Here is a 14,591-nt window from a genome sequence, read left to right as displayed (position 1 = left end):
TGTGAACTCAGATGAGCGGTCGAGTAAACATGTTCCGAGCGTCGGAACAGCGATTTAAGAAATAAGGAAAGAAATGGAGCTCAGCTCGGCATCAATCGGTGCCGCCACTCGATGTGTTAATTTATAAACACGCTATATCTCTGGGAGGACTACGATAATGGCTAGTAAATTGTACATGTGTAAAAATAGTTTTATGGTAATACATAAATTTCAATTACATTTTTTTAGATGTCGAAACGATCGTGGGTGTGGCAGCATTTTAAACTTATAAGTGATAATCTTTCCATGTGTAATATATGTCACAAAATGTTTAAAGCGGGAAGATCGACGACGCCGATGATCCGTCATATGAAAACGGCACATGGGCTTGAAAATTCAGAATCCGAGACGGGCCCGAATTCATCAACTTCGTTCTTGTTGTCGTCGCCGTTGTCGTTATTACATGTACCACCTGCACCGCTGTATGCTGGTAAGAGGAGAGTACATTCACATTATTTGAGTCTAATAAAGTATGTGCATAAATTACTGCAGTCAAATGTAATTATAGTGGAATTTCATATAACTTTAATCATTTGTTTTTAGATACAGATGACAAGAAATTAAAATTGGACAAGGCACTTGTTGATGTAGTCGTTAAGGATTTGCAGCCATTTAGTATTGTGGAGGATGAGGGCTTTCGAGCCTATACTAAAAATCTGGATCCAGAATATAATCTCCCCAATAGGAAACTGTTAAAGAAGATGGTGGAGAACGCGTACGAAAAAAAGAAACAGCAGGTGCAACAAGAATTAAACGAGGTATCTGATATTTGCATTACTACTGACATGTGGACAAGTATTAATGTTGATAGCTTTTTAACGGTTACATGTCATTTTATTAATGAACAATTCAATTTGAAGTCATATACACTTCAAACAGAAAAAGTTAGTGAAAATCAAACTGGTGCTGTTTTAGCAAATACATTGAAAGTAATATTTCGCCAGTGGAACATAGAAAGTAAAGTAAAATACATTGTCACTGATAATGATACAAATATGCTTGCTGCAGTTCAACATTTTGACAGTGGTGTCACAAACATTTCATGTTTTGCTCACATATTAAATTTAGTAGTTAAAAAAAGTTTAAGTGTATTTGAACCTTTAAATATTATTCGCCAGAAATGTTGTTGCATAGTATCACATTTTAAATCGAATTACTTTGCAAAAGATAAATTAACTGAAATTCAAAATACACTTAGTATAGAAAAGAATAAATTAATTTTAGAGACCGAAACTCGATGGAATTCCACATACGAAATGTTTGCAAGATTACTGGAGCAAAAGCATGCTGTAACAGCAGCATTATCATATTTTGACGTTCCGTTCGAACTTTTAACCGCGGGTGAATGGGAAATGATGATTGACTGTTTGACAGTATTGGAACCCTTTTTTTTATTAACTACAGAATTATGTTCTGAAACACATGTTCCAATTTCAAAAGTATTAGTCTCTGTAAATCAATTAAATGTGCTCTTAAATTCAAGCAAACATGTATTAGCCACGAAATTACGAGAAATGGTGAATAGATATTTTGGTGACATTGAGAGTAATTCTGTTTATAGCATATCAAGTATGTTAGACCCAAGATTCAAAATGCTAGGATTCATGACGAGTAATGGTGTGGAAAATGCAAAAAAATTGATTATTGGAAACAGTACAATACCCACAGAAACTGATGATAAATCATTCAACACTGATTATAATATTGAAAGAAGTACATGCTTTTGGGCTAATTTCGATACCAGAGTCAGTGCACACAATTGTTATCACACAGAACAGGTTGGCCCAGCAGCTGAACTGGACTCTTACATGAAGGAACCATATGTACATAGGCAGAGTAATCCTTTGGAGTATTGGAAAGTGAATGCTACAAAGTATCCTCAGGAAATATTTTGTGCAGGAAAAGAAATACATTGCAGGATTCAACACTTAACAAACTGTTGTTGTTAAACAGTGGATAAGTTGTGTTCCTGCAATCTATTTCTTTTCCAATTGACAATATTTCTCGCCGAAGAGCGAGGATGAGGATGGAACTGAGGCCTCACGAATTTATACACAACTTTTGCCTCCTATCTTTTATAAGTAGAATTACTTTCAATGGAATTAACATATTGATGTATTTTTCATTTCAATTCTGTGGTTGACATACTATGTGCAATTGAATTAAAAACTTTGTAAAGTATTTTATAAAAACACATATTTAAATCAACAGTTGACAAAAAAGAGTCAGTGCAAGAAGTTTTAAAAGACATAATAAAGTATTATAATGCTTTTACTTGTACCTGTTCCACTCGTGAAATATTGTTAACAATAGATTAGCTAATGAAATACTTGATATTACAACCAATAATTCTACTTCATTATTAATGCTAGTCCATGTACACAATTGTATTGCAAATATCAGTTATCATGACATGATATTCTTTAGGCACTGCAATTTCTTCTTCAAATATGTGTTACCTACTAATTTCATCAGTCACCTAATGGGAATATTATGGTATACATGGATATCATAAGTGTTTGAAAACTCGTATCGTCTGAAATATGAAGGAGCTGAAAATCTGGGATAATTAAATCAACAAGCGGCTTAAGGAAAAGGGTGTAAAACGAATGTTAGAATACTTCTGTATATATGTATATATGTATAAATTGTAGTATTCTGTACATATTATATATTATAATAATGTGAATAATAATAAAAACAATACAAAGTAAATTACGTTACTTTTTATTGGTTGCCAGAACTCCAAATACATTTGAACGATTTGCGGACCCATCACTATTTTCTTCGACTTTTACACGTGTCATCTAGCGATAAGAGTTTGGTATTAATTGGGTAGTAGTTTAGACTTTTGACCGTAGATGGTATCACACGTCTATTTCACTGCAATTATCGTTACGTATTATGAAACTAAAGATTAATTAAAAACACCGCAATCATAGATTGTTAATGCATAATCTTGATTCAGGGAGATTCCATAGATAATTCGATACGACTGAAGAAAACTTTTAATCATAAGTTTCAGTATTTCAGTAGGTGTTTAAAAAGTCTCCACTATCATATGTTATTTTGGCAAGAGATCCTCGTATTGTCCCTGATTGTCCCACAGTCCCAGTCACCACTGTCACCAGTAGAGTGGATAATTTTTCCCTCAGTCGGTTGTTTTTTGCAAATTGAATATACTTTTAGGAAGAATTGTATGATAATAAGTCACAATCAGTGACAATTGAAATGGGATCCGACGATGAAGTGTGCGAAGACGAGGATGAAATCCTTGTATATGTAGAATTTGAAGGACTTGTGGACGGTAATGTGTTTAGTGAGGAGCAATTGCAATTAGATATGATCGGTATAGACAGTGAACATCCAATAATGCAGATCAATGGAAAGGTAATTTTAAACTGTGTTATACACTGGACAAATAGAAGTTCTCTGCTACAATATTGATAAATTAATGATTTTAGTTTTATGAAGGTACTTACGAAGACGTTAGCGGTACATATATGTTTTTTGAGAAGAACGAGAATTGTATACCAAACGATCCTGTTTTTGATGTTGTCCCAAATGTTAAATATTTTACTAAAACCAGGAAAGTTTTAAAGATGCAACGAATTTTTATAAAATCTAGAACAGAAGTACTCGGGGATTCAGAACATTACCAGTGCATTCCAAATTTAAATACTCTTCAACAAGCTGGAGTACCATGTCAATATCAGGAAGAAGGTATGATCCCATAGTAGTCCTTTGATTTGATGAAATTTATTATTATAATAAAGTTTATATTTCTTAATATCTTGTATGTTTCAGCTCTTTCCTTTTGGAATGCTATGAGAAGTAATAGATTAAGTGCCCTATACCAATATTTGGAGAAGCAGAGAATTAGGCAACAGAAGAAATCTCAGGGTATAATGTTAAATTCTGAATCCGACGAAGATAATCCTTTTGCTATGTATAAACATAAAGAAGACACTGGTACTTTAAATAAGTTTGAAGATACTTGTGTTCAATTTGAAGAAAATTCAAGTTACTACAATGATCAATTTCATTCTAAGCCTACTTTTTCCAAAGAAATGATGAATGAAACTTTAAGTAGAATTGAAAGTGGTTACAAAAGCAGCCTTAAGAATTTCAAAACATTATTAAATCCACAATCGTCGATGCTAGAAAATGGTGGTTGTGATACAAATAAATCTGTAAAGACACATAAAACTAAGTTGTATAGAAAGAAGAATGTAAGCAAGGCTCGTAATACCCAAAGAATAAAAGATAAAAAGACTCGACCTTTGGTGAAAGGTAGGAAGTCACGTGACAAGAAAGAGGAAAAATTATTAAGCACAGAAGAAAAATCAGAGGAGCCAGATATATCAAATGTTGTCGACACCTTAAATACTTTAGAGATTTCTAGAAATGAAAACGAAAATGTAAACGATATATGTGGAACAGAAGTAACTGAAAAATCTGAAGTAGAAGTTAATCAAACAGACTCAACTAATAATAAAAGTCTGAAACAGCTGAAACGAGAAGCAAAGATGAAAGAAATTTCAGAACAATTGAAAGCGGTTGCGGGAGAACATACAAACGCTAAAAAGAATTGACGCAAATGTACATTGGCTAAATGTATTACGTATGTATTGCTTGTACTTATCAATAACTGTAACTTGTAACTTACTGATTTTTTATTTTCTATATGATTCACCATATTTCTTGCAATGATCTCATATAGATGGTGGTAATTAAATATAACTAATAACTACATAATTGGAATAACATTTATTAAATTCTTTGTTGGTACCCTTTATTTAATTGAAAATTTTAATAAAATTTTGATAGTAACATGACTCCTACATGTCGCAATATTTTCAGGCTTTCTTTATTATTATGTATGTCTTATCTACATTGTTCTTTTAAATACTGAATTATTTTTGAAATTGTACAGTCATGGTTGATCTTGTATAGTGACTATGCGTTAAGTTACATTAAAGTAGATTTTGTGAAGTAATTTTGACATTAATGTAAAAATAAACAACGTACGTAATACGCAGTATAATAATGTATGATTCGTTGTCTGTAGATGTATAAGTACGGTTTCATTTTTTCACCAATTTAAATCACCGGGAAGCTCGTCAGGATAGTCTCCAGTTAAGCAAGCAGTACAGTGACCAATGTAATTGCTTTCTCGATTATCCATACCAAATCTTACAGCTTTGACAAGCCCATCTACTGAAAGGTACGTTAAACTGTCAGCGCCAACATGTTTTGCTAGTTTTATGTTATCTAATCTATTCGCGATTAATTCTTCCCTTGTTGGTATGTTGATTCCCATATAGCATGGATATTTTAACGGGGGCGATGCTATTCTAATGTGAACCTAGAAAAATACATTTAGAAGTCCATTTATTTTTCGTAAATTGACAAACAATCACAAGTAGATGTATCACAAAGCGTGCACGATATTAAAAATTGTTATAATACATACTTCCTTTGCTCCTGCATCACGCAGCAATTTGATAATAGGTCCAATAGTATTTCCTCTAACGATCGAATCGTCAATAAGAATTAGCTTCCTTCCTTTTACATTTTCTGACAAAGCTCCAAACTTTTTTGCTACACCAAGTTGCCTGAGTCGTGTACTAGGCTGAATAAATGTTCTGCCAACGTATCTGTTTTTGCACAATACTTCCGCAAAAGGTATTTGAGACTATAAAGTGAAAACACTTCTTCAGGACCATTCAAAAATTTATATAGATCTGTGTAACTTGAAAAGTTTTAAGTTAAGTTATTCATTCGCATAGTATTTAGTGTATTCACCTGTCTGGCATATCCATGCGCGGCTGCAGTTCCTGATTCAGGTACTGAACTAACTATGTCTGCTTCTACCGGAGATTCTAGAGCAAGTTCTCGTCCACATTGCATGCGGACAGAGTATACCATTTGTCCTGTTAAGTAAAGTAAGAGGACTTGACAACACATATCACAGTTTTTTTTCACACAATCTTCTTTTCAATTCTTATATTTTACCTTCGAAAATACTGTCGCTGCGTGCAAAATAAACATACTCAAATATACAAAAGGCCTGTGGCTTTTTGTCCGGTCTATCGACAATGTCTATAGTTTTAATACCTTCGCGTGTCAGCTCTACAATTTCCCCAGGAAATACCTCACGCACATATCGTGCTCCGATACTTAAGAATCCACATGATTCTGAAGAAATGACCCAACCTTCGGCTTCATCGTCGTCGTCTGACTCATTTCCTGCTACATGAGAAAATTTAAAGTAAACCACGTTACTCGCAACAGATAACGAAATAATGCACCGAGTAACACATAAATAGAACATATTTCTCTCTATATCGACATACCCAGATTACCAATTGGTACAATTTTCCCAAGACATAATGGACGATTTCCATAGGGATCCCTCACACCATATATCTTGTCTCTTTGCATGATTACTAAAGAATATGATAATGGCGCTAATTGCATGAGATGCTTTATGCGTGCTGGCCAATCTGGACCATTCACTTCACCTTCGGGAGGATTCAAGCAAAGAGCTTGCGTAATTAATTCAGAATCCGAATAAGTCGATAAGCCAACTCCACGACCTAATACCTAAGCGTAAAAGTAAATCAGAGGATTATACTGATAAATTTAAAAAAGCATAAGTGCATTATACTTGCTGTTCTTATATATATAGCGTTACCATCTTCCTCAACGATTCCGTATTAACTAGTTCCCCGTTATGAGCTACCGCCAATGCTCCGTGTGCGGTATGAACTACAAATGGTTGACAATTGACTTCTTCGCTCGCCGCGCTTGTGCTGTATCTAGTATGACCAATTCCAAGATTTCCGCTGAGTTTCTTCATATTTTCGTCATTAAAAATGTTGTTAATCATTCCCATACCCTTGTGAACACGAAAGGACTTTGAACAAACACCCTCACTAGTGACAATTCCAGCACTTTCTTGGCCTCTGTGTTGTAGGGCAACTAAACCTAGAGATACATTGCCTCTGAGACAGAATCGACGATTTTTTTAAAAAGCAGATAATACTATGTATGTTTACAATTTAATATACCTAAACAAATTACTTGAGCAACATCGATTTGAGATGGCCAATCACCAGCAGCAATACACCCAAAGACTCCACATTCGTGAGTAAGGCCTGACATTTGCTGACCTCTCATCTCTCCTTTGCTGTGTATCCTCTTGCTCTTGTTACTCTCTATAGACATAATGGCAGTGCAAGATCCTGCTTGCGCGTTGCAAGACATCTTTATTGTAATCTGTAAACCACACATTCATTAATTTGATTTCCATTGTGAAAAATAATAATCTTCTGGTAAACAATTTGCACTATTACGTTTAATTAAAGCATAATGTCTTTTATGAATTTAGTAACTATGCTCTACAATGGATGCAATATTACACAAAAGTTACAAAAAACAATATTAATCTTATGTTGAAAAACATGTACCAGACCCCCTCAAGATCTCTGCTGAATAATCAGTAATGCTCTTGTAAACTATTGACCCCTGATGAGCTGATAGAACTCATCTTTCAATGTTACTAGCTTATTTTTTTCTATATGCTTGCTTAATCAGTATTTCGCAACTGATGTCGTCATTGTATCACATTGACATCGTTAGGTGTGGAAAACACTTGTAAGTTAGTCTCATAAGTTGCTATAGTATTGGAAAAATACTGTAAACCTTGTTGCAACAAAAACTTTTATTCTCAACAGCTACAATTGATATATGAATGAGCCATTAACAAATGTGTATAAAAAGAAAAGGAAATTATGTTTTTTGTATTGCAAACGAATTTAAATATTTATTAGTATTAACTATAAAAGCGTAATTTTCAAGTAATTTTTCTTTCGAACCTGATACGCTTCTTACTTACAATTCGTTCCCTTTGCTACGATACGCTCAACATGCACGCACGCATTGATTCATACATACCATACACGCGCATATATGTATACTTAATTGAATGCAATTGAGGTCTAACTATGATAATAACTTTCCCATCTTATTCAAGGTTCAATCAAATTAAATAACTTCGGTTTGTGATTGTATCATAGAATTTCTATTCAAGGCTGTACCCACTTGTTGAACGACATTCTTGGTGTACTATCCAATTCATCTAAAGGAATTAACATATATCTATTGGGTTTAAACTTAAATATTTTGAATAAATCTTCTCTGTAACGTTGACGCGTAAAGTTATGGTTTTATTATAGTCGAAAGTCGTTTTAAAAAGAATTTCATTAATGTATAAAGATTTTAAAGCATGCGTTTACATACCACGTGCGTCAAACGTTTGAGCGTTCGTGATGTTCTGCTGTCAGCACGAAAGAGATCCGCATGAATTATGATCCTCGACTGGCTGCCACAGCACGAATGAATGCGTAGACCAATGGAAACCTGCTTTTGACTGGGGGAGTTAGCTCATTTAGCTATTATCTTACTTATAAACTTGTCAATCTCTTGTTTATGCTAATTTGAAAAGTGAATATAATTTAGGGAAGCTTAAAAAAAGATGTTCACAGCTCATTGCTCAATATCGAAACAGAATACATATATCAAACTTACTCGACCGTTATTGTTTTAGTTTCTATGATCAGAATTTTTTGTTTGCATTGGAGATCGGGTTGATCATAGTCTATATTTTCGCAAAACACATTACGCATGAATCTAGGATTATATAACGATAACGATATTCGTAAAGTTGATTGTTGTTCTTCATAGTACCTAGTAAACTTAATATATATTTCTTTTGTTTTATTTCAATTTGATGATCAATATGTTTTTTCATGACAATTTCTAAACATTAATTTATTATTATTCTGTAGATGAACAAATCATTAGCGAAGTTCCTACATATTTTTCCAAACTTTTTGAATTCAGATGTATTTCGTTGTGATGTTCTTCCAAACATTTCTGTCCATATCACGGACGCCATTCACACACTTACAGACCATTTAACACGATATATAAAGATGATTTATATGCATATTTACACCAATCAAACGGAGAAGAATTTTGAAAGTGGGGATTGTTAAAGTCCTCGATCAAGACTCGATTCTACAAGAAGAGGGACGGTGGCATTCGCGAGGTAAACGAATTAGAGGAAACATGACTGGTAAGTAATAAAATAATCACTATGATAATACTCACGCTTCATGTATAGTATTAAGTGTTCAACTTTCATTCAAAATTTTTCGAAATTTTCTAAAAATTCGATTGTTTTTTTAAAAATATAAATAAAATACTTTCGAATGATTTTTACTTTTGATTCGTAATGCGTGTTCAGAATCTCAGTTTATTTTCCTGGTATCGATACATTTGATTCTATTTTGAGAGAGAAGTAGCCGAAACACAAAGATTAATGATTTAAAATGAAGTAATGGAACCGCTGTAAGAAAATACGAATTTATTTTTTTTTCGAATATTTATACACTAACGTGTGATGTCAAAATATATTGCTATCAATAATTTCATAAATATAGTTCTACTACATAAAGCTCTTGTAAAGGATGATTTATTAATACAAAAAATTCAATGTTTCATATTTTAGAAAATAATTTTCCGCGTACAGAGAAAAAAATCACACGTGCGTTTTTTTTGCGTTTAATCTTTTTCATAAGTTTTATCTATGATTTACAGAACACAAACGAGGAAATTTGATTATTGAAGGGAAGACCAAACAGGTCTTTGAACTTATAAATGATTCTGCTCTGTGCCTGTTACAAAGCAAAGATCGTATTACTGCTGGAGACGGTGTAAAATCTCATGATTTGGAAGGCAAAGCTGCTATCAGCACAGCTACTACAGCTAAAGTTTTTCAATTGTTAAAGGAAGCTGGAGTAAAAACTGCATTTGTTGAGGTGGTTAATAATATAACTTTTATTGCCAGAAAGTGTGAAATGGTTCCAATAGAATGGGTTACTAGACGATTGGCTACTGGTAGCTTTCTCAAAAGACATTCAGGTACAAAAATAATATAGAAATTAGTAACTTGTTCTATGAAATAAGATTTGGGTTATTAATATATTTGTTTATCATTTTGTAGGGGTTCCAGAAGGATATAGATTCAATCCACCATTGCAAGAAACATTCTTTAAAGATGATGCTAATCATGATCCTCAATGGTCAGAAGAACAAGTTATTTCTGCTGCTTTTAAGTTGAATGGTCTTACAATAGGAAAAGATGAATTTGACATAATGCAACATACTACTGTAGCTGTGTTCGAAATTCTGGAAAGAGCATGGGCAACTAGAGACTGCGCTCTTGTAGATATGAAGATAGAATTTGGTGTGGATGTAAATGGTGAAATTATGGTAGCAGACATAATTGATAGTGACTCTTGGAGACTTTGGCCATCTGGTGATAAAAGGCTGATGAAAGATAAACAAGTACTGAGCAGTATTATTTTGATTGTTTCAATGTAGTTCATTGTTATGGTATAACATGATTTCTCTCAGGTATACCGAAATTTAACTACTGTCACTCAAGAAGACTTGGATACTGTAAAACGTAATTTTAAATGGGTGGCAGATCAATTGGACTATCTTATTCCTCCATGTAATAGTCTGGTTGTTATTTTAATGGGTTCACCATCTGACATAAAGCATTGTAAAAAAATAGCAGAACATGCAAAGTCTCTAGGTTTAAAAGTTCAACTTCGTGTGTGCAGTGCACACAAAGGAACCCAAGAAACATTACGTATTCTTTCAGAGTATGAAGGTACTCCTGAAAAGGTATACATTGAAATTATTTTATATATTTGTTTTTTTTGTGCAGCTTCAATTGTAAGACTGTAAAAGGTTTACACATTTTGTTGTATCTTGTCTACATAAAATCATAGCAGTTCGTATTTCCCATATAGTAGTTTATACAAACGAGAACAAACTTATTTCGTAGAAAAATATGCGTGTTTACATTAATCAAAAACATGAACAATACTATCGGAACAGCGACATTGGTTGATTCTTCATTTTCCATGTATCAGCGGTCATATTCGAACCTACGACCGTCTATAAATCTTTTGAACGTAGATGTTGTGAAAACATCCAATCACCAAAACAGTGATAAAAAGACTGATATTTATGAGTGTGTACTGTTTATTTCTAAATTATCGCAAGTCGCTTTTCTGTCTCATAGGTGGTGCTAATAGCTGTAGCAGGGAGAAGCAATGGATTGGGTCCAGTACTGTCTGGAAACACGGTTTTGCCTGTTATTAATTGTCCGCCTTTTAAACCAGAAAACATTTCGCAGGATTTATGGTCGTCGATTAATGTACCTTCAGGTAAATTGTAATTGCATGTTTGATTGGAATAGTAATCTGTTTAAACTTCTGCTATTAATCGTATTTTATGTTTAGGAATTGGTTGTACCACAGTTGCCTATCCAGAAAGTGCTGCACTTGCAGCAGCTCAAATACATGCATTACACGATCACCTCGTTTGGTCACGCCTACGTGTGAAGCAGTTGATGAATTTCATTGTTTTAAAGCAAGCTGATATACAACTAAGAAATCTTGTTGATGTTTAAAGATACTCACATCAGTCGAGAAATACGAAGGAGCTTATAGTGTTTCGAATATTTTTTCAATTTATACAACAACAGTAACAATAACAGTAATAACAATAACGATATTTTACGTCCAATTACTGTGTCAATGTACATGAAACATTAGTATACATACAACAAATATCTATCAGTTCGATATTTTACGAAGACTGTGTGGTAACTTTATTGCTTTTTCATTATTACTATACGCAATTTTATGTATTTACAATTATGGTATTTGTTTACTGATTTGTAAACGATCTCATATTTAAATGTTCATGTTTCTAGCACTTTTCGTGTATACCGTATTACTGTTTCTTTTAGTTATTCTTTATTGGCTACAAGTATATAATATCCGATTATTTCCACTTAAACAAATTTTCGAATAACATAGAAATGTATACAATTCCATACAATCTCCTGCATAAATGTTTTTATTGTATTATTTCTATAATCTGAAATAAAACAAAATGATCAAATTATATTAATTACATGAAGAATCATACTGTAACAGTAATTTAACGAATCAATAGAAACAATTGATAGTTACCATAGTAACTAAAGGTTCAGACTTGCTAAAGCTTCTATTTCTGCAACTCCTTTTGGACAGCTTTCAGTTAAAATTACTGGACCAGTCTCTGTTATTAAAACATCGTCTTCAACGCGTATACCCAAACCATGAAATTGAGATGGTGCAAATTGGTTTGTCAGATTTACATATATACCTGCAAATGGAAAAAAACTAATTTACAATGAAGCAATAGAATGTTTTTGAATACGTTATACCTGGTTCTACAGTCACTATCATTCCTGGTTGAAGTTTTATGTTCCTTGAAATTTTTCCTGTGTCATGCACGTCCATTCCTAAATAATGGCTTACATGATGCGGGCAATAAATATATGCAGCAGCAAGTAATTTATCTCCGCTTAAATGTTTTGGTATTAGTCCAATTTCTTGCAATCTTTTGCCTAGTAAAGAGCACATATCACGAAATAATTCATCCAAGGTAGGCATTTCTCTCAGTTTACAAATTAATATGTTCTGAATGTCTAACACAATCTCATACAAAAGTCTTTGTTCTTCTGTGAATGTGCCACTAATTGGCCATGTTCTAGTTACATCAGATGAATAACCATGATATTCACATCCTAGAAAGATTTTAAAAGTATAAAATATGAAGTATATTATCTAAAGAAAAACAGTTTCTATCTGCAAAGGGTATTAAACACACCTGCATCCATTAAGACCATATCTTTGTCTTGAATGATTTGGTTGTTAATAATATAGTGAATAATATTGGCATTTTTACCCGATGCCACAACTGGTGGATATGCTAGGAACTCTGCACCCTTCATGCGACATTCATAGTCTACAGTTGCAAACAGTTGATGCTCGCTCATTTTTGGTTTTGATATTTCTATAGTTCTAGATATAGCTGCTGAAACAATCTTACAGCTTTCTTTCATTAAATCAATTTCTGATTGCGATTTAATTAATCTGATTTTGTGTATTATGTTTGTAGGGGAAATAAATTTCTGACTACTTGCTGCTTTAATTAATTTGTGTAACTTTGTATGTAAATTTGGTTGCACTATATCCATATTCTCATACCAAATAATGCTTGTTTTGTTTTCGTTTATAAAAGAGATAAAAAACTGTTCAAACTCTGTTACAGGAAGTGCCAAGTCAACACCAAACAATCTAAGTGCATCTTCAACTCCGGTCCTAGGGCCATCCCACAATTCAGAATGCTCATTCCGCTGTCTTACAAACAGCACGGTTTCAAAATTTTCATTCTTTGCTGTAATTATCAAAATACTGTCGGGTTCTTGACAACCAGTAAAATATAAAAAGTCTGTATTTTGTCGAAAAACATACGGGATTTTCTCTGACATGTACACTTTGGATGATGATGGAATAATTACGATGTGCGATTTTCCTGCATTTGCAACACAACCATGCGAGACGATATTCTCCATTAATTTATTCCGTCTTTCTCTAAACTCCTGAAATTGAATGCCTGGTACAACTTCCCCATCTTTTATTAGATGAGGATGTGTTGCCGCCGTCGGTTGTCCGCATGCTCGACAAAGGGCTGCCTTATATGATAACTCTTCTATTTGCGATTGACTCGAATTTCTTCTAAACGTATCTATCGAGTATCGAGTATATCTTTGTTGTCCTACAAGTACAATTAATCTTGTAATAACGTGTAAGCTTCATAGTTACAGCTGCGATTCTATACATTCCGAAAATGAACGATATAACCTATCGCATAGTGATATTTTTTATTTTCATTTCTCACCATACTTTCCAATTTGACGTATAATAGAACAACACCTTGCGCCGTGGAACATTGTGATAGACCTTCAATTAATATTCGTCTTTCGACGTATCAGAAATTTCAGTTCAACAAACTTTCAAGAGTGTCAACAGCTTCGATATTATGTACATTGTGTCGCAAAGTACTCGTGCGATGTTAATGCACGCATCCTCGTGTAAGCAGTGTATTCTGTAAACAGGCATTGCGAATGAAAACTTTGATAATCATCTTATGATTAACTATCTATTCGAATAATCAGTGATGTATTCCTTGCGTCGTTTGTTATCGTTCACCAATTATCGCGACTTCGTTTACCATTCGTGAATGTCGTCTCGTTTTTTTGACGATCGATAGAAACGTGAAGATTCAACACAACATATTTCCAGCAAAAATTCAGCCAAAGGATGCCGTGATTCCAAAGAATAATATCAAGGAATCGTCGGATTTTCGATTCGTAACAATGACAGTTTCGAGTATTTATAAATCAGTGATCGTTATTACTACTTGTCAAATATACTATCATCAAGATATCATCGAAAAACAATGAGTGATTTTAGAAAATTTAGGTTGATTTAGAACAAGACGAAATGCATGTACTGCAAGCTCTCAAGTACATTTAACCGAGCTACCAAAGATTTTGTCTATAATTATTT

General features: G+C 33.4%; 5 protein-coding genes across 5 annotated transcripts; 3 read left to right on the top strand and 2 right to left on the bottom strand.

Moving 5' to 3' along the window:
* Positions 1-74: 74 nt before the first annotated feature.
* Positions 75-2,619, top strand: LOC107186045 (zinc finger BED domain-containing protein 4). Its single transcript, XM_015573841.1, has 4 exons — positions 75-160; positions 229-469; positions 583-797; positions 2,467-2,619. The coding sequence occupies exons 1-4, from the start codon at positions 158-160 to the stop codon at positions 2,503-2,505; spliced, it is 498 nt and encodes a 165-aa protein (XP_015429327.1). The 5' UTR covers positions 75-157; the 3' UTR covers positions 2,506-2,619.
* A 568-nt stretch (positions 2,620-3,187) lies between these two features.
* On the top strand, positions 3,188-4,545 carry LOC107186037. The gene is made up of 4 exons (XM_015573830.1): positions 3,188-3,429; positions 3,504-3,762; positions 3,847-4,460; positions 4,522-4,545. The coding sequence occupies exons 1-4, from the start codon at positions 3,271-3,273 to the stop codon at positions 4,543-4,545; spliced, it is 1,056 nt and encodes a 351-aa protein (XP_015429316.1). The 5' UTR covers positions 3,188-3,270.
* Positions 4,546-4,830: 285 nt separating this feature from the next.
* Positions 4,831-8,413, bottom strand: LOC107186066 (amidophosphoribosyltransferase-like). Its single transcript, XM_015573864.1, has 8 exons — positions 8,347-8,413; positions 7,116-7,323; positions 6,740-7,032; positions 6,399-6,648; positions 6,058-6,294; positions 5,848-5,975; positions 5,516-5,737; positions 4,831-5,407 (listed from the first exon to the last, which is right to left on the bottom strand). Exons 2-8 carry the CDS (start codon positions 7,309-7,311, stop codon positions 5,135-5,137), a joined length of 1,599 nt encoding a protein of 532 aa, XP_015429350.1. The 5' UTR covers positions 7,312-7,323; positions 8,347-8,413; the 3' UTR covers positions 4,831-5,134.
* Positions 8,414-8,844: 431 nt separating this feature from the next.
* LOC107186069 (multifunctional protein ADE2) lies at positions 8,845-11,872 on the top strand. The gene is made up of 6 exons (XM_015573866.1): positions 8,845-9,184; positions 9,709-10,032; positions 10,115-10,458; positions 10,528-10,803; positions 11,207-11,351; positions 11,427-11,872. Exons 1-6 carry the CDS (start codon positions 9,178-9,180, stop codon positions 11,594-11,596), a joined length of 1,266 nt encoding a protein of 421 aa, XP_015429352.1. The 5' UTR covers positions 8,845-9,177; the 3' UTR covers positions 11,597-11,872.
* Positions 11,873-12,080: 208 nt separating this feature from the next.
* On the bottom strand, positions 12,081-14,045 carry LOC107186065 (probable Xaa-Pro aminopeptidase 3). Its single transcript, XM_015573863.1, has 4 exons — positions 13,921-14,045; positions 12,847-13,797; positions 12,401-12,763; positions 12,081-12,339 (listed from the first exon to the last, which is right to left on the bottom strand). The coding sequence occupies exons 1-4, from the start codon at positions 13,970-13,972 to the stop codon at positions 12,173-12,175; spliced, it is 1,533 nt and encodes a 510-aa protein (XP_015429349.1). The 5' UTR covers positions 13,973-14,045; the 3' UTR covers positions 12,081-12,172.
* Positions 14,046-14,591: the final 546 nt, after the last annotated feature.

This window comes from Dufourea novaeangliae, unplaced genomic scaffold (assembly GCF_001272555.1).
Source record: "Dufourea novaeangliae isolate 0120121106 unplaced genomic scaffold, ASM127255v1 scaffold75, whole genome shotgun sequence".
Lineage (NCBI taxonomy): Eukaryota > Metazoa > Arthropoda > Insecta > Hymenoptera > Halictidae > Dufourea > Dufourea novaeangliae.
Note: the sequence above shows the minus strand (reverse complement) of the source record. Positions and strands in the feature narration are given on the sequence as shown.

Excerpts from the sequence above, each read along its gene's own strand:
- LOC107186045 (XM_015573841.1), top strand. Across the intron at positions 470-582 it reads ACCTGCACCGCTGTATGCTG|ATACAGATGACAAGAAATTA; the intron begins GTAAGAGGAGAG and ends ATTTGTTTTTAG. Across the intron at positions 798-2,466 it reads TGCAACAAGAATTAAACGAG|GCACTGCAATTTCTTCTTCA; the intron begins GTATCTGATATT and ends GATATTCTTTAG.
- LOC107186037 (XM_015573830.1), top strand. The coding sequence starts at position 3,271 with ATGGGATCCGACGATGAAGTGTGCGAAGACGAGGATGAAATCCTTGTA. Across the intron at positions 3,763-3,846 it reads ATGTCAATATCAGGAAGAAG|CTCTTTCCTTTTGGAATGCT; the intron begins GTATGATCCCAT and ends TGTATGTTTCAG. Across the intron at positions 4,461-4,521 it reads CTAGAAATGAAAACGAAAAT|ACTCAACTAATAATAAAAGT; the intron begins GTAAACGATATA and ends TTAATCAAACAG.
- LOC107186066 (XM_015573864.1), bottom strand. The coding sequence starts at position 7,311 with ATGTCTTGCAACGCGCAAGCAGGATCTTGCACTGCCATTATGTCTATA. Across the intron at positions 6,649-6,739 it reads CGGAATCGTTGAGGAAGATG|GTATTAGGTCGTGGAGTTGG; the intron begins GTAACGCTATAT and ends TTTTACGCTTAG. Across the intron at positions 5,976-6,057 it reads CAGCGACAGTATTTTCGAAG|GACAAATGGTATACTCTGTC; the intron begins GTAAAATATAAG and ends TTTACTTAACAG.
- LOC107186069 (XM_015573866.1), top strand. Across the intron at positions 10,033-10,114 it reads CTTTCTCAAAAGACATTCAG|GGGTTCCAGAAGGATATAGA; the intron begins GTACAAAAATAA and ends ATCATTTTGTAG. Across the intron at positions 10,804-11,206 it reads ATGAAGGTACTCCTGAAAAG|GTGGTGCTAATAGCTGTAGC; the intron begins GTATACATTGAA and ends TCTGTCTCATAG.
- LOC107186065 (XM_015573863.1), bottom strand. The coding sequence starts at position 13,972 with ATGTTCCACGGCGCAAGGTGTTGTTCTATTATACGTCAAATTGGAAAG. Across the intron at positions 13,798-13,920 it reads ACGTCAAATTGGAAAGTATG|GACAACAAAGATATACTCGA; the intron begins GTGAGAAATGAA and ends TTGTACTTGTAG. Across the intron at positions 12,340-12,400 it reads GATAGTGACTGTAGAACCAG|GTATATATGTAAATCTGACA; the intron begins GTATAACGTATT and ends TTCCATTTGCAG.